Source organism: Camelus dromedarius, chromosome 8, assembly GCF_036321535.1.
Source record: "Camelus dromedarius isolate mCamDro1 chromosome 8, mCamDro1.pat, whole genome shotgun sequence".
Lineage (NCBI taxonomy): Eukaryota > Metazoa > Chordata > Mammalia > Artiodactyla > Camelidae > Camelus > Camelus dromedarius.
The window spans coordinates 63,159,329-63,177,915 of NC_087443.1; the positions used below are offsets into that span (position 1 = coordinate 63,159,329).

The window sequence follows — 18,587 nt, forward strand, 5'->3', positions numbered from 1 at the left end:
CAGACACATGAAAAGACGCTCAATACTGCTAATCATCGGGGGAATGCAAATCAAAAACTGAAATGTTGTCAATTATTTTTAGTTAACATTAGTATTCATCCTACCTGCTCACAACCTTCATGGACTCTAAGTTCCTTAGCATAAGTCACAAAACCTCTAATCTCCCTGCATGAAGCCCTCCACAAGCTAACTTTCTTCTACTCTTCTTGACTTTGTCTCCCCAACAAGCTCATTCTGTGCTAGCCAAACTTCTCTTTTCAATCCTCTTGAAAGTACTTCTTCTCTTTTGTTCTTTTTGCTTCTATGCCCTCCTGAATGCTGTCAGCTGCCTAAAACTTACCCACATTTAAAGTGACAGCTTATCTCCTGTCTTTTCCTGACTATGATAGCAAAATAGTAAGTTCATATTTAGAGAGTGCTTAATATGTTCTAGTCATTGTACTAAGTTCTTAACATAATTTACCTTCAAAATATCCCTAATAAGAAAGACATATTATTCTCAATATACAGATGAAGAAATTAAGATTCATAGAACTTAACTAGTTTTCTTAAGATCACAGTCAGGACTCCAGATAATTTGTCTCTAGAATACATGTACTCTTTACCACTATGTTGTACTGCCTCTTTGAATGGAGTGAGCTATCTGTCCTCTAAACTCTTCTAGGAATTCTTATAATCTTCTTGATAATGGAATCATTTATGTCTTGTATGATTTTTCTTCCTGAGTGTGACTGTGGACTTTAAACTTCTTGAGGGCATCCTTGTACCGCAGACATGTAAGGCTGACAAATCAGGAGATCCACACTGGGATGACGTACAAGTCTGAATGTTGAAATATCTGCCTAGCAGTTGGGTATCACCACTACCCCAAACCCTTCAAGCACCTAACCCACCGGCTATGTTGATTCCTATCCTTGGAGTCCCTGCTTCTCCTAGCAATCCAGAAACTAATGGGTTAACAACTAGCACATCAGGGAGCCTCCCAAACGCTGCTCCTGCACTAAGATCCCTACTCATTCTGATGAGTTATGGCCATGTCTGGGTATTCTGAACATCACTCCATCTGATATTTTTATAAGTTCTTGTAGGTGCTTACAATTGTATGCTGATTAAAAAGAAAATAAGAGCAGACAGGAAAGAAGAAAAAAAAGGTACTGACACTGGAGAATGGTGACTTTCTGGTACCAGCAATGGTAGCAAAGAAATGACCAGCAATGTCACACAGTGATTATGGCATCCTAGAAACTCCCTGCGTGTTTCAGAGGCAAGGCACCATGCAAATTAAAGGCAGGTTATGATTTTTAATCACTCAGCATCCAAGCGCACCTGTGACTCTATCTTGGCGAGCAGCTCTAGAGGCAAGGGCTCACCATTACCACTGGCAGCATTAGCTAGAGAACACTCCTTTTGTTTGTCGCTGTTCTGACCAATCATCCCCGCAGCCTTTCCTGAGTCCTGCAGCAACAGGAGTTCTGCTTAAATCTAAAGCACGAATCCAGCCCCCTGGGATTCTGCCATGGAGAAGACTGTTGGTAATTTTTTTTAAAATGCTCATTAAAAACCATTCTGAAACCATTTTATTTCCTGGATGAAAATGGCATCCCATTAGCCCTACCAGAACTGTCCCCGAAATTTAAAGAAAATTGTGCAGAGTTCATTTACTCAAGTGAGCACACACCTGCTTTTTGCATTACAGAATGGTTCTATTTTCATCCCAGCAGCTGTCCCTGGGTCTGAGTTACATAAATGAATAATACATTTAATATGTTATTAAATGGGGCTGCTACCTCCGCAATAATAAGGCAACTTATGATTATGTTGGACCTAAGCTCTGAATATTACTGGGTTGCATTTAGTTGGTAAAACATTCTCCAACCTGCCAAGAAGAAAAGTGCTTTGTAACAGCAAGGGGGTCTTTGCACAATTATAAAAGGAAACACTCTGCAAATAATGCCTTTGATATTACCAACAGCCCATCAGTAGCCAGTGTCTTATTACTTCAACACCCCAATTTCAGCTGCTCTCTCCCCTGCCTTCTTGATACTCCTGTCACCTTTTCCTTTTTACCCCTACCTTCTTTGATTTTGCTTCTGTGCTGTCTACCAGTCTTGAGAAAGATGAAGGCCATAGTTTTTCTTTGTCAGAGTGAAACTGGAAAAAAGCATTTGAAAGTCTTCATATCCTGTGATTTTGTTATTCAGTAGTTCTTTTAACTTACGATTTTGGTACAGGTGTTTGGTATAGATGTTTGTGACTATTCAGCATATGTTAAGGTGACAGTGCGTCTAGTGTCATTGGCCACAACCCTGTCTGCGATGTCAAGACCCTCCCCCAGAAACTATGGTTGAATTGAGAATTCTGGGCATCAGTGTGGTTTTAAAAAAAAATTTTTTTTAACACCTTTCTTTTGGTATGTACAGTAAACTATACATATTTCAGAAGTACAATTTGATGAATTTTGATAGACGTATACACCCAAGAAACCACCACCACAATCAAGATAGCTAACGTTTCCATCACTCCTCAAGAGGTGCAATTTTTGAACTCCCAACTTATCCCTTCCCACCACCTTTACCCTCTGGTAACCATAAGTTTGTTCTCTATGTCTGTGAGTCTGTTTCTGTTTTGTACATAAGTTCATTTGTGTCTTTTTTTTTTTTAAGATTCCACATATAAGCGATATCATATGTCATTTTTCTTTCTACTTCCGGCTTACTTCACTTAGAAGTGTGCTTTTGTTTTTGCTTGAAGTTCCCCTGGTGATTCTAGTGTGCAGTCAGGTTTAAAGATCACTGCCCTGGTGATTAAAACAAGTGTTATGGAACCAAACTGCCTGAGTTTAAATTCAGGCTCTTACTCATTATATAAACTCAGGCAATTTACACAGACTCTAATGTTTGGGCTCTCTGCCCGTAAAATACGGATACATACAGCATCTTGTCCTAAAGTTCTTGGGAGGATTAAATGAGATAATGCATTCATAAGGACTTAGCATAGAATCTGGCACACTGCAAGACCTTAACAAATACTAAAATATCAAAAGGCACTAAAAAGCTACAACTAAAAGTATTAAACATTAAGTTGCTATTATACAGCAAGTTCCCTGAAAACAGAAGCCACACGCTTATTGCCAAGATTATCTTAAGATCAAATCAGACCACGTCGATTCCTTCTTTAAAATTGTTCAAAACTTCCTATGGCTTATTCATAAAGGGCAAAGTTCAGGTTTAAAGTAGATGTCCACGATCTGTCCTTAACACATGTTTTAAGCTTCGGCTCTTTCTACTGCCCAACATGCTTCCTGAGCTCAGGCCAGGCTGAAGTCTCCAAGCCTTCTGCCTGGGCTGTTCCTTCTGCCTAGGCTCGTCTTTGCTCCTGTCAAGCTTCTCTTCATTCTTTACAAATCAGTGTAGAAATTGTATTTTCCTGTGATGTTGTCTCTTCCCTTTTTAACAGTACTTATTACACGTTATGACCCAGAAAGAGCTGGAACTCTAGGTCTTCTTGTACCAAGGTAGGTCTTACTGTCACTGAGCTCTAGTGTTCCTTATTTATGGTTTAATTTCTTGGATTATACTATGTGTCTTTGTTTTCAAGGGAAAACTGCCTTTTTACAAGGACACTTGACTTTAAACAAGAAATGGAGAAAGCCTTGGGGATAGAGAAGGGAGCTAGTTCTGGGTAGAGTGTATGGCTAAGATTCAAAAATCTTTCTAGACCCACTGTGCCCATATTTCACCAACAATCCTAGGTAGTAGCCAGAACACTAACATTCAGAAGAACAGAGTTCCATGTTCTCCAATGTGCTTAGTCTCCTAAGTCTCCTTGTAATGGCTTAAATGAAAAAGAATATGAAAAGGAATATGTATAAATGACTCACTATGCTGTACACCAGAAATTAACAGGCACTCTCTCTCCTCAAGGCAATAGGTCTCAGGAATTTCCCCTTAAACTGAGTAAGTGCACCTTCGGTTAGGGGACTGTCCTCAGACAGAAGACTAGGTGGAGGAAGAAAACTTTTCTTGCGTCAAGTAGGATGGAAGCACAAGTTATTTAATTTGAACAGTAAAAAGAATTCAACTTCATTTTGAATGCCAACTTGATGAGGTGGGATATATAGCCAAACTAAATGTCTTGCTATCAAGAATCATGAGAATGGTTCCCTTTACTCCACACCCTCTCCAGCATTTATTATTTGTAGACTTTTTAATGATGGCCATTCTGACTGGTGTGAGGTGATACCTTATTGTCATTTTGATGTGCATTTCTCTGATAATTAGAGATACTGAACATTTTTTCATGTATTGGCCAATTATATGTCTTCGTTGGAGAAGAATTTGTTTAGATCTGCCCATTTTTTGATTGGGTTTTTTTTTGTTGTTGTTGTTGTTGTTATTGAGTTGTATGAACTGTCTGTATATTCTGGAAATAAGTCTTTGCCAGTTGCATCATTTGCAAATATTTTCTCCCATTCCGTAGGCTGTCTTATTGTTTTCTTTATGGTTTCCTTTGTTGTGCAAAACCTTGTAAGTTTAATTAGGTCAATGCCATTTGCAGCAACATGGATGGACCTGGAGATTATCATACTATGTGAAGTAGGCCAGAAAGAGAAAGAAAAATACCATATGATATCACTTATATGTGGAATCTAAAAAAAAAGGGGGACACAAATGAATTTATTTACACAACAGAGACAGACTCAGACATAGAAAACAAACTTATGGTTACCAGGGGTGGAGAAAGGGAGTGGGGAGGGACAAATTAGGAGCTTGGGATTTGTAGATACTAATTACTATATATAAAATAAGTAAACTACAAGGTCCTACTGCATAGCACACAAAACTATATTCAACATCTGTAATGACCTAAATGAAAAACAACATGAAAAGGAATATAATGAATCATTACACTGTATATCAGAAATTAACACAACGTTGTAAATCAACCATACTGCAATAAAAAAAAATCATGAGAATGGCTCATGGAATCCACTACCAAGGTCAACTAACTGGACCACTACGTTATATAAGAAAATTTCCCTACTTTTAAACACCTGCAGCCCAAGGCATCTGAATAATGAATCATTTCAAATTGGTCATGGACATGTCAGAGCCTGAAGGGATCTCAAAGATCATCCAATACGATCCCTCTGTTTTGCACATAAAAAAAAAAAAGGAGATACAGTTTAGAAGGCTTCCCAAGGTCACACAAGAGACAAGGAGTGTTTATGGGCCTCTGGACTGAGTTTGGTGCTCTCCTGCCAAGATGCCATACCACCTGGATGAAGATCATTAGTGCCAATACCATTAATGTGGGCATGGATGGCGATCCGGGGAATCAGATCTCCACATACAATGATGTTCACCTTTTTCATTTCCAACCTTAATGCCATTTCATAATAAATATGGGAAAACACACCTAAGAAAGACATTCTGAAGAATCAACTTTGCAGCAACAATTATGACCTGTCTGCTATGAGACTACATGGTACTTTTCAAGAAAATGGCTGCGTGGGCCCCTGCAGTGTTGAGTCTGTAAATAATGCAAGCGATTTCCTTTCTGTGGACTTGAAACATAAGTACCAAATTTAGGACTAATTCTTCTCTATGATGCACACTGACAGCCCCCTAAAGACCCTGGAACTATCAACTCCAGAGCAGTGGCAGGATGGCCAGCATCTGAGTGTTTTCATGGCTTATGTAGAGAGGAATATGTTTATAGAAAGCATTTTTGAATCATTCTAAATGTATGTTGACAGGATGGAGATTACTATTTTGCTAGAATTCATGTGTATATACTTTTTCCTGGACCCACTAAATGTTCTTATATAGATACTGAATTAATACTATTTTAAAAACCTTTTTAAAAGTTTTCTGAGTAAATATCCACATTGACTATTGAGAAACCAACCCTGAGGAACAATAATGGCTGTCACTGTTCATTTATATTCTTCTAGAAGGGATTAATGGCTCCTCTAAAGAAACTCCACAGACAGAAATTTCTATAGACATTTTTTCTTAAAAACACGTCTTGAAATATCTCTAGCTTAATAGCAAAAAGAAATCTGCCCCTTGAGAAGATTATCTTGGTTTCTTAGAGTAAATTGGCCCAATGCCCACTTTATTTTATATTTACAGACTCTTTTACGGTTGGCATGCAACAAACAACATTCTAGTTAATTTAGAAACTTAAATTTGTGTCATGTTCCCTGGATCCAAAACAGTACAAACAAGATTTAACCATATATAAATGCAATGAAATAGGCTGGTGCTTGTGTATGTGCAAACTGAGATATTTATAGTCATCAGTGGAGAAACAAAAAGCAATGAGTGGAGGGTTATTTCAGCACTAAATGCAAGATGATGTACAAATGAACACTGATTTCACCTTATTTGAAGAGAAAAGAACTCATTTACTAGTCAGGTAAATGTGTTATCTGCCTTGAGTGGTACTGAGGGACAGACATGTGTTTGGGTGTAGGGTGGTTCCTAATTGTGTGACTTTATGAGCCTATGTGAGTTATTATTTCAGATGTGAGTTATTATTATTACAGATGAGAAAACAGAGGCTTAGATTAACTGCATCGCCATGACTATTAAATATCAGACAATGTCCGACTATAGACACACAATAAAAGGAACCTTTCCTCAGCTTTTTACTTTCACTCCAGAGGAGCCCTGGGATGATGACCACTGATGGCGGTGTCTGCACTTTGGACAGTGACTACTATCTGCCAGGCATGGTGCTGCACGCTTCACATACAATATCGTATTTAATCAAACACCAGAAGCAAATAGCAAAATTTTATAGGTTAGGAAACTAAAGCTCAAAGAAAGGAAGTCACTTGCTAAAGACAACAGTAAACAGCAAAGTTGGATTAAAACTTTTACTTGTTTCATTCCAAAATCACTGTTTTTCACCAAATAACACATCCCCCATTAGAGTGCATGCCCTGTAAACAAAAGGCTGAGGCCCCAGTACCAGCCAGCTGGCCCCCCACGGAATGGCTTGTGGAAGGTGTGTAAACAAAGGGTGAAGAGAGGCAGGGAGAATGTGGCAGAACCATGCTCACAAGCTGTCCCGTGGTGTGAACACTGGAAACCTGATGCCACTGGACCAAGCACTAAGGACTGGTGGCTTCAGCCACCCGGAGGGACTTTCTGCAACCATTTCGGCTCTTATTCCAACTATCTTTTCTAAGATCTTGCTGAGAATGGAAACAAAGACTGCACACCATTCGCTTCTGCACAGGGAAGCTGAAAACACTTCTGGCATCTCCTCAAAATAGCATTTCTACTGGGCATAATAATAACCGATGCTCGAATGTTTCCATCACAGTGACGTGAGTGGACCTGAGAACACAGATATACAGGGTAACAAGTTGACTGTGAGAGCAATCAGAACTATTTATAAAGTGAGGCTTGAAAAAAAATAAAAGGAAGGTTTAAGTGCATGTTTTCAGCTAAACTCAGGAAGGGACTGCTGGCAGGACTGCCTGTTAAGCTCGACTGACAAGGGGCGGTTGTTTAGACTTGTTCCGTCCAGGCTCTGAGTGTATGACTGCCGCGTGTGCTCTGCTGTGAGGGTTTGGGTGAGGCAAGAGAGGTGCCTGGGGAGTAAAAGGTACTGAGGCATTAACTTTCAGGCCAACCCTGCCCTTGTGATTCCTCTGCACTTCATCCCAGCTTGAAGCTAATACGGATTTTGTACTGACAACCCAAGATGCCCATGGATGGGTTAAAACTGGCACTGGCAAGACTTAGAGGGCACAGTAGCTCCTTAATTCTACAGACTTCTGGGCACTGACATCAGGGCTTGTCCTTGAGGAAACTACCAGCGTGCCCTATTCACCTGGATCACCCCTTCTTTTTTCTGCCTGAAATAACCTGCCTTAGTTTATTAATTTGAGGAATCCTACCTACCTCTCCTCTTAGCATTCCCTTACAGAATCCACTGGTGTTTATCCTTTAAAGGAGGATGGCAATTAACACAACTGAATCTTTCCTGTGTGGGACACACAGGCAGCATGTGAACAGGAGGCTGGTGTTTTAACCCATATGGGGGAGACATCTGGTGATGCCTGGATACTCAGGGCTAAGAAGTAACTAGCTGGCTGGGTAGACTTTGCTTTAAGAGCTAGGAGAGAAACACCTTTGATTGCCAAAAGAGACTCTAACTACTGCTGTAGGGTTTTAACAGCAATTATTATGCTGTGAGGATGCTAACTGCAGCATTGTTTATAGTGGCAAAAAATAGGAAATGACCAAATTGTCCACAAAAGGGATGACTGCATAATTCCAGGTTCTTGAAAACTAGGTAGTTAAAGGAAATTAGATGGCAAGGAACCTTATACACTCTGACTTGGAAAGATGTTTAAGATATATTTTTGAATGAAAAAGGCAAACAGAACAATACATCTAGTAGAAAACTTTTAAAATTTCAAATGCAAAAGAATGTAAATGGAAACATGGATGTCTTCACTTCTGTATGGCAGATGGTATGAGAAATGCAAAGAGCATGACTGGATAAAGAAGTTGTGGTATATATATGTATATATACAATGGAATACTACTCAACCATAAAAAAGAATGAAATAATGCCATTTGTAGCAGCATGAATGGACCTGGTCCTCATCATACTAAGTAAAGTAAGCCAGAAAGAGAAAGAAAAATACCATATGATATCACTATTATGTGGAATATTAAAAAAAAAAAAAAGGACATAAATGAACTTACTTACAAAACATAGACAGACTCACAGACCTAGAAGAACAAACTTGTGGTTACCAGGAGTGAAAGGGGGTGGGAAGGGATAAATTGGGAGTTTGAGATTTGCAGATACTAACTACTATATATAAAATAGATAAACAACAAAAGTTACATATGAGTGTACATATTTCTAGTGTGCAGCATAGTGATTCAGTTATATATATATATTTATAAAATTTTTATATATATAAAACTGAATCACTATGCTGCACACTAGAAATTAACACAACAATGTAAACTGACTATAGTTCAATTAAAAAAAGAAAGAAAAGAAAAGAAAAAGAAAAGAAAAGAAAAGAAAGAAAAGAAAGAAAAGAAAGGAAGAAAGGAAGAAAGGCAGAAAGGCAGGCAGAGAGCAATCAAGTAGCGCTGGCACACTGGTGAGGTGCCTACGCCCCTCCTCCCACTTTCACCCCTTGCCCTGCCCCTCCTTCCTTCCTTATTTCCTTACCTCTATTTTAAACTTTTCAATGTCAGAATCCTCAAATAAGCATAAATGAAAGAAAGTAGTATAATAAATACCCACACCCTCATCAACTTATCTTCAAAATTTATTAATACCTACCCCCTTTTTTTTTTAGCATTTTAAAACAAATGTCATACATCATATATCTCTAAAAGGTAAGGTTTCTTTTTTTCCCACCTAGCCAAAACATCAGTACCACACCTAAATATGTAATATATTTAGTTAATAAATATAATATTAATATTTAGATTTAGATATAATCTAATATCACTTGGGATGTTTAATTTTATATGTCAATTTGAACGAGCTACAGGGTGCCCAGATATTTGGTCAAACATTATTCTGGGTGCTTCTCTGAGGGGTGAAGGATGAGGGTTTTGGATTTAAATCAGTAGACTAAATAAAGCAGATTGCCCTCCTTAAGGTGGGTGGGCCTCATCCAATCCATTGAAGGCCTAAGTAGAACAAAAAGGCTAATGCTCTTCTGAAAAAGAGAAAATCTGTCCAGCCTGATAGCCTTCAAACTGGACACTGACTTTTTCCCTGCCTTCACACTCAGATGGGAACATCAGCTCTTCCTGAGTTTTGAACCTGTTGGCCTTCAGACAGGAACCACACCATCAGCTGTCCTGGTTCACCATCAGCCTTCAGACTGGGAACAAATCATCCATTTTCCAGGGTCTCCAGTTTCCCAGCTCACCCTACAGATCTCAGGATATGGACTTGTTCATCTCCATAGTCAGGTGATCCAATTCCTTACAAGGAATCTCTATATATACACATATACATCTCCAATTAGAGTTAGAAACGCGTATCTCTGGAAAGCCCTGATTAATACATCACTAATCAACAGATCATATTCCATTTCCCCAAACAGCTCAAAAATGTCTTTTTATAGATTGTTTGAATGAAAATCCAAGTAAGTCCCAAATAGATTTTCTAAATCTGTAAGTATCAGTTATAATTGTGAGAAAATCATGGACTGTTTTCCCTTTTATGATATTTTAAAAATAATACTGGATACGCCCTGCAACAAAAAACATTAAGCACAAAACTTTAGAACCTGATTCCAGATTTATAAAGATCAAAATGCATGCCTTAAGTGTGTTAAGACTGTACACAGAGAAAATGAAATGCATTCCTAGTAGCACTAGTTTGTTCTTGAAAAGTCAATAAACTTCTTTTCTGACTCTAGGTTCTGTATCTATAGAACAGGAAATACACATAGGAAATATTCATTTGACTTTCCACACAGGGATGTCATGAGGGTAAAAGGTAGTTCTGAAATAAAGTATCCAAAAATGAAGAAATTTATGTATTATCATCACTGCCACCTTCATCCAAGGAACCTGTTTCATTTCTTTATGTGCAACTAGGGTCTTATTCTCAGATGAAATTTGCACTATTAAAGAAAATTTGGCCAAGGGGGCAGAGGGTGGGAAGGGATAGACGGGATTTCAAAATTGTAGAACAGATAAACAAGATTATACTGTATAGCACAGGGAAATATATACAAGATCTTATGGTAGCTCACAGAGAAAAAATGTGACAATGAACATATATATGTTCATGTATAACTGAAAAATTGTGCTCTACACTGGAATTTGACACAACATTGTAAAATGATTATAAATCAGTAAAAAATGTTAAAGAAAAAAAGAAAAAGAAAATTTGCACTGCATTATTAAAATGAACAAAAGCAAATAAATGGTGCTGTAATGAAACAGGCCTGGTCTTTGATCAGAAGTTATTCTGTAAGTCTAACACACGCTGAAAAGCAGCAGAAGCTGACCTCCTAAGGCCACTGCTTAGGACACTCACCCAGTACTGTTGAGGTAACTCTGTCCTAAGCTGCAGTCCTTCGACAGAGAAGATGGATTGAACCAAAATGCAGGCAGGCACTGACCATTGCTGTGTCGCTCGTAACCATAGTCACTGTTGGGGAAAGAGCCGAGGGAAACCTTTCAGTAGGCGGCAGCATTACTGACGATAATTTCATGTGAGTCCACAGGCAACTTCTACTCTAGTCAATTAGTCAAAAACCAGACATTCCCTGAATCAATGCCTTTTCAAAAATGGAACCTTTTTACTCATTGAATATTCTATCAACTACCCATGGAAATGTTCTACAGAACCCATTTTGAGAAATGCTAACTTGGAGACAACAGAAGTACGTGTGTAGAGATGAAGGCTCAATAGCCAATAATTCCAATCAAACACCTGTAAACAGAGAGCAGATGTTGTTCTCATTATGAGGAGACACAACACTGATGGTGTCTGGACCCAGAGAAAGCTCTCGTGGTGGAAGTCCAACACTCAGTGTACAGCTTCACTGAAGAGTTTAACTCAGCCACACGTGGCGCAATCCTCATTGCTGGGGATGTCTTTGGGGTGCTCTTCCAAGACATCTGGATCTATCAAGGAGAGCTGAGCCCGGTCCCTCTGTGCACGAGCCAGCTACTTCAAAGTCAGAGCAGAGAAAGAAATGTCCTTCAAGAGTGATGCAAGCATTCCCCCAAGGAAGAGCTCTGTCCTGCTCAGTTAACACTGCCAGCTGGGACTCACTGCTTTAAATCTTCTCTCTGGTTTGAAATTAGTTAAAAACATTTCTCTCAGCCTCCTCTCATTCTTGCCTCCAGGAGCCTCTGAGTGGCCTGATATTTTGGCTTCTGAAGATGAAACCTGGGCGCGGAGGTTGGCAACAAATTGCACCTCCACATGCACAGACAAATCGCAGGCAGCAATGAGCAAGCATTAGTACGAACTGGCCCATCTGGGTCCTGGAGGTGAGATGCTGGCATGTGAAGGCTGGGAAGGGAGAACCAGGCTTACTGAGGGGCTTGTTACCAGGCAGCTGGCGCTGAGAATTCTGCACAAACCAGATAGATTTGGTGCTGGTTCAAACCAGCAGGTGTAGGAAGACTTCAGAAACACTGTCTACAGGACACCCAGGGTTCATTTCAGGAAATTATTTCCCAAATGCTGGAGAATGACTGGCACGGTCATCTGGTAGTGGGGTCAGGAAGGGGAGGGTGTCCAGGGCAGAGTGAAGCCAAGAAAGAACATTCAATGACAACCACCTTTCATTATGCTACGGACCAGGGGAATCACTGAAGCTCCAGCTACCGGTGGAAACTAATAAGGTCATGGTGTGCTTTCCAAAATCTTTTCAGAAATCATGCAATTACAAAAGTCCCATTTGACCAGATAAGCTGACAGTGTCCTCTTTCATGCTCATTTCCTGCTTCTCTGCTTACATTTTAGTAGTGGGATGAGTAGCAGATTCCAATCACAAATGAATGCAAGAATCGGGCTGACACTGAGGGGCAGTGAGAGGTGGGAGGAGGGGGAAATTGAAATGCTTTCCTTACCCTGTGTTCTCTTCATTCTAGACTAGCTTAAAATTAAAAAGATAAACAAATGACAATACCAACAAGAAAAGACTAGCTTACGCCGGAACCTTGTAGAAAAAATTCCCAAAGGAACAAATGCTTCCAGAAGAAATCGGGGAATCGGGACTTATTTTTTCTCTTTGGTTTTCTTTGAGGAAATAAATTTGCTCTCTGCCAGAGAATGACTGGTAAGGCCAAAGTTAAACCACTAAGATAATTAATCCTTTTAAAGCCAAATCTTCCTTGAATAGAGTGAATGAAGGAGGAACAGTCAGGCTTCAGAAAGAGAGATGTGATGAATGACTTAAAAATTCCATGAAAGTTTTCCCTGTGAATGTATTTCAGGATGTCAGTCCTGAAAGGTAAGACGTGGATAAAATACTTTTGTCATTGTAACAACGCTGTGCTGACTGAAACAGAGGTCAAGGCTGGGGAGGCCTCTGCAGAATTCCTTGTGAGCCCCTGTGGAACAGAAGCTCTGGATGGCCTCTGGCTCAGCCCAGAAAGATACAGGACTGGCTCTTGGCTTGCTTTCTATATCAACAAGAGAAGAACAGCCCTGGGTTATCCATCTGAGTGCAGTCTGCCAACTTGCCAGGCCTGCCCAGTACTATTTATTTCGAGAATGTTCCTAGATGCCAACCATGAGAGATGACTTTCTTTTTCTAAGATAAGCGACGTGTATGTACACAGTATCTCAACCCAATCACTGATATTTTGATTAGGTATGTGACCTATGATCGCTCCATAGCTAATATTGTTAAATGAATGGTTTTGGTTCTTATGCTGGCCAAGTTTCAATTGTTTAACACTAATATACATATTTAGCAACTGCTTTCTCTAAACCAGAATAAATACATTTATAAAAAGCAGAAGGACAAAAAGGAAAAGGAACAAAAAGAGATGGGCATGATCAAGGGGGTGACTACCTACCCAGTCTCAATCATATTTCAACCTCATCCAGATGCCAAAACTAGAACAACAACATCACTCACCCTACAGCTAGCTTTCTACTTAACGAATGCTCCAGAAAGAATGCTGCGGCACGTGTGTGTATCTAACTTCCATATGCCTCAGTACTTTTCCAGTTTAAACCAGGTTAATCCTGCTAGAGGGAGAAGTCTCTCTTACTGCTAGGTCCACAAAGCCACAGATTGCAACGCCACTGAATCCACCCCTGCCCTGGATTCAGAAAAGCCTTCCACAGCTCTCACAGGCAATCGTCAGCTACTCACTGATTGAAAACCTCCAGGTATAGAAAATTCACTGCCTGACATCGCCACTGTTCCACTACCAGGAACTCTCGAGTCTAGAAAGTCTTTTTAATCTTGAGCACAAATATGTTTGCTTTCCGAAAAGTCCACTGATTGTTCTCAGTGTTGCTGTCCGAAGCAGCTCAGGGCGGAACTGCTCTCTCCTTTTGTCCTGAGTTCTGTCAAATATGTGAAGATAACTACCAGCCATCTTCTGAATCCTCCTTAAGTCCAAAGAAACTCCCTTTTCCACATTCACAGGTACATAGCTAGTAAGCCGTGATGTCCCCAGGTGGCAATTTCACAAGAACATGAGGCTTGTCACTTGGCTCTGTGCATGTTACTATTATTTCAAATCTAAGTTTTCACGGAAGCCCATGTGGGTTTGATATACTGGATGATTCCATGGGATAACAGCCCAAGCTCACCAGTCAAAATCAGCCTCTGTGCAGACACAGGGTTCGGACTCCATAGCTCCCGCATATTTTCCTTGCATACATTTCCGCTCTGATTTCCTCTTCTTATATATTCTTTTCGCCCCCATGATGCATGCTTCCCCCTGTAAGGAGACAAGAATCTCGTGCAGTTGGGCACATAGCTTGGACTTCCGCTAGTCCACATCGGGACAGTCCAGGGAGATGTCCTCAAACCTTGGTTATTGGACTCGCATCGTCTGCTTTGTGCTAACAGCATCTTCAGTGTCAAGAGCCCTATTATGGAACGTGATGATGCAGGTACTCCTACGAAGCGCTGAGTCCTGAACTCTATGTATTCAGCAAAGCTTGGCTTGGCAAGATTTTAGGCCCAGTGCTGTGAAGGACACACAGATAACCAAGGCTCGGCCTGCAACGAGTATATTGCCAAGAAATCTGTACTAAATAAGTTCAATATTTCTGTCATTAAAGATTTAGGTCATTCATAAGCATGTGAAAGAAGAGTATTGTTAAGAAATAAAAAGGTCAATTTCGCTCCGATTTATTATGCCTCCGCCCACACGACGTTATAGCACTGATTTTACGTCCGTCTACCAGACAAGCAAGAGAACTAAATGCAGTGTTTCTCCACAAACTAAATAAAAGCTTTGTACATCACGATGCAGGTGCACCCCAAAATGCCAGCAACCTAAGTGAATGATCACTTTATTGTTGAGCCTCCAAGTACAGTGGGTCATCCTAGCTCTTGCAGCCCCCACGGTCAGACCCAGCTGTGTGTGTGCGTCTGGAGGACAAAAACAGAGTTTCATCTAAGCTAACTGTCTTGTTTGAGCAAACTCACCCTAACAGTCTGCATTACACACCTACATATAAGCATATTACTTAGTATAGGTTTGGGGTATGTGATGTGTCACAGCCGGAATATGGTGATGGTTTTCAGGAAGACCCTCTGATACGTTCTCTGAGAGGCCTGCAGAATGACTTATGGCTTGGGCAATCAAAGGAGGAGAGATGCTTTCAGCCAAGGCTTTACATATGAGCTGAACAGCAGAGGGGCCAGGATGAAGGAAGTCTTCCTATTCATAATTCTGTGTTCTTATACACAAGTGCCTTGGAAGGAGGTAAGAAGCGCTACCTAATCCTGGGGCGTCACAGCAGCGGGGAGGAAGACTCTTGCTGGCACTGCTCACCCAGCATAATGTTGCTATTTTATGGTTGTTTGCACTGCTAGATAAAATTAAAGATCCTTTCCTCACCCCTGCCCCCCACCTCCCAGCAACCAGATGACACGCTCAGATAAATTACATTTGGATCTCCGTGCTGAGTTGGTATTTCATTTTGAGTCGTAAGTCTAAGCCAAGCAAATTTGAATTTTATCTCATTATATCCCAGGACAATAAAAACAGAAATGATTTCACAACAAGCTATACATGTTGAGTTTGTTCACTGCTGTGGAATGCAACACACGGAAGAAAGCACTCCGTGGACATATTAGCCTAGAGAACTCCGACTCCCGGGCTTTAATGACTAGCTTTCCCCCCTCACTCTCCAGGCCTCCCACCCAGGACTCAACCTCAGCTCTCTCCTCCTACCTGGCTGTGCAGCTGCCAGGGTCTGTAGTCCTCCTCGGCGCACCGTCTATCAAAAATGGACTTGTAGTCCACTTTAACCAGCTGCCATTCAGAGCGGTGGCTGAAGTGTCCAAACACTCTGCAGAGTTCATGATGATAACAGATAATCACAACAGCAACGCCGACAGTTATAACCACAGCTACCATACGCCAAGTGTCTACTCTAGGATTAACACAATGCTAAGCCCATCACAATGGTCATATCATTTGATCCGTAAAACACATGTCTGGGGAGGATGCTATCACTGCCTCTACTTCACATTTGGGTAAATTGAGGCTCAAAGAGTTTTGCTAGCCTGCAAAAACCAGAGTCCATTCATGAAGAACTGGTAGAGTCGAATGCCAGGCTGTTTGACTTAAAAGCCCACTTCTGTATGTTGTAAAAGAATGGTTGACCAAAAAGAAAAAGACTGAGAAAACAATCTCAAATGCTGCATTCTAGGTGGCCCAAGGTTATCCTTCTAGGTTCTCCTTTTAATGTACATGGTTCCCATGGTTTCCAGGCTGTTTCACCTTCCCACCAGTCCCAAGGGAAAGTGGGCAGCAAGGCTGAGGAGTTATAACTGTTTCCCACCCTGTGCACGCTACTCTCCTTACTCAGAGGGACTCCGCTATTTAACGCAGTGTTTGAATCACCTATTGCAGATGCGAATAAAAGCCGCAAGGTAGTCTTTTCTGTCAGCTTTTCTTTTTCTATCTGTGTTTTGCAAATATAAAAATTGAATAAAGACAAATTATAGAATACATTGCTATTCTAGCCATGTTTACCACAGGCAAAAGTGTAGCTATGAGGCATATTACATTTCTGTTGATCTTTTCTATTGTTTAAAAAAAAAAAAGGAGTAGGGGAGAAAAAATTAGAAAATGTACCAACTATTCACCTTGATTTTGAAATTTTCATTGCCAACAGAAACAACTGTTGTAAAAACCTTCCCTCTGTTTTCCACGTCCAATTTTCCAGGAGAAGGGAAAAAAAATCAGCTTCGTATTTCAAATTCAAAGCTCATGTTTTGAAACCCACAGGCAGGCAAGCCATTAATCAAGTCTTTCACAAATTAATGATCATCACTTTCCAGACGAGAAGGAGCGTAAATGCAATTTCACAAGAACAGACTGTTCTCCTGGTTTCCCTAATAATGCCTCACAATTGGGTTAGGTAAAGAGCCAGGGAAAAACAGAATCTTCTGTGGGGTTTTGATCAAGCTCTGTGTTCCGCCTTAAAGTGGAATCATTCTTATATGCCTGTGGTTTTCTGTCTATTGAATGTGTTTATTATTAAAGTTTTCAATTGATAGCTTTATTTCCTATGGAAATGATCACTTCTAATTTCTCTGAGCCCACTCCCTACAGGAAGAAACAGGCTGTACCGCTGTGCTGACAGCCCTCGGTGTGGGCCTCCTAACAGCTGGTAAAGACAGATGGCCGTACTTTTCTTTTCTCTTTGCTGGGGAAGAATCATGAAGACGTACTGCCTTTGCTGGCAACTTCACACCTGACAGTAGCAAGGTGAACAGGCTTAGCTAAAAACAACATGTTTCTGGATTTTTATTAAGACTAGAAGACATCGTAGTTTTTCACTTACGTCATGATTAGAGTCTCTTCCCCAGGCTCACCCAGAACCCCATCCACAAAAAGTGGAATAGATGTGAAACTGTATTTGCTCCAAGATCTCCCTTCATCAAAACTCAACCTAACAACAGAAAAAACAGCAGTCATCGGATCTCAGAAGAAAATCCTTTCAAAGACAAGATGCTATCAGCCAGGAGAGAATACATTTCAGAAGTACCTGGGGCATTGTCAAAGTGAGCCTTTTATAGGAATACACGTTCTTAATTACAACAGAAGGGAGAGAGACAGCCACGTGACTTGGGACCCAGATGTGTTATAACATCAATCAGGGGAGAGCTGCGTGAAACGGGAATGATAATAAGTCTTTGATGGAATTTTATTTTTAATTTGGATATTTCATTAGATCTTAGATCTCAGTGTGACCCTCTCTCAAACCTCACTACAGTCCAACAGCAAGCCTTACGGTGATTCTGAGCGCAACGGCCTTATGAGACCTACTGGGAGGGACTTGAGCCAGCCACTTCTATGTGATGAAACCATTAGTGGTATCCTTTTTACACTGTCATAAATCTTGACTGATTTACTGAGTGAACAGGTGCAGAAAGACAGGCTCTTGAAAGTAGGAGAGAACTCTGCCTCTCTGATGGTCACACAGGATGTTTCCTTTGCTCTGCCTTTCTCTAGGATGCCTTCCCCCAAGCTAAGCCTCTGGTTCTCTTATCTCTGTAGCTTTCCCTTCAGTCACCAAAGTAATCAACAGTGGTGGGAAAATCAAGTTTTTGACTTTGAACAAGCACCTATGTGGAAAGAGCCACTGTCAAAAACACAGATGAAGGAGTCTATCAGAAACCCTTCTGGAAGTTAGGCCATCTGTGGAAGTCCTACAGGTAGAGCTGCAGAATATCGCCTCCCAGAAAGGAAGCTGAGGAAGTGGGGTCAGGAGAAATGAGACCAGAGCAGAAGTGCCATAAACTGCTGATCTCTGTGTGGAATGCACACAGTGAGTGCAAATATTGAACTCCAGGACACGCTATTTGGGAAGGGCGGCTGCAAGAGGTTAAGCTATTCAGCGAT

General features: G+C 40.6%; 1 protein-coding gene across 4 annotated transcripts in view; it reads right to left on the reverse strand.

Annotated features, from left to right (window-relative positions):
• The window catches only part of SORCS1 (sortilin related VPS10 domain containing receptor 1), a 468,685-nt gene that overhangs the window by 65,752 nt on the left and 384,346 nt on the right, over positions 1–18,587 (reverse strand). For all 4 annotated transcript variants that reach the window (XM_064488397.1, XM_010987109.3, XM_010987108.3 and 1 more), the window contains exons 14-17: positions 17,527–17,634; positions 15,906–16,023; positions 14,308–14,438; positions 11,056–11,169 (exon numbers count right to left, since the gene is read on the reverse strand). In XM_064488397.1, the coding sequence (XP_064344467.1) occupies positions 11,056–11,169; positions 14,308–14,438; positions 15,906–16,023; positions 17,527–17,634 (471 nt within the window). The remainder of the gene's footprint in view (positions 1–11,055; positions 11,170–14,307; positions 14,439–15,905; positions 16,024–17,526; positions 17,635–18,587) is intronic.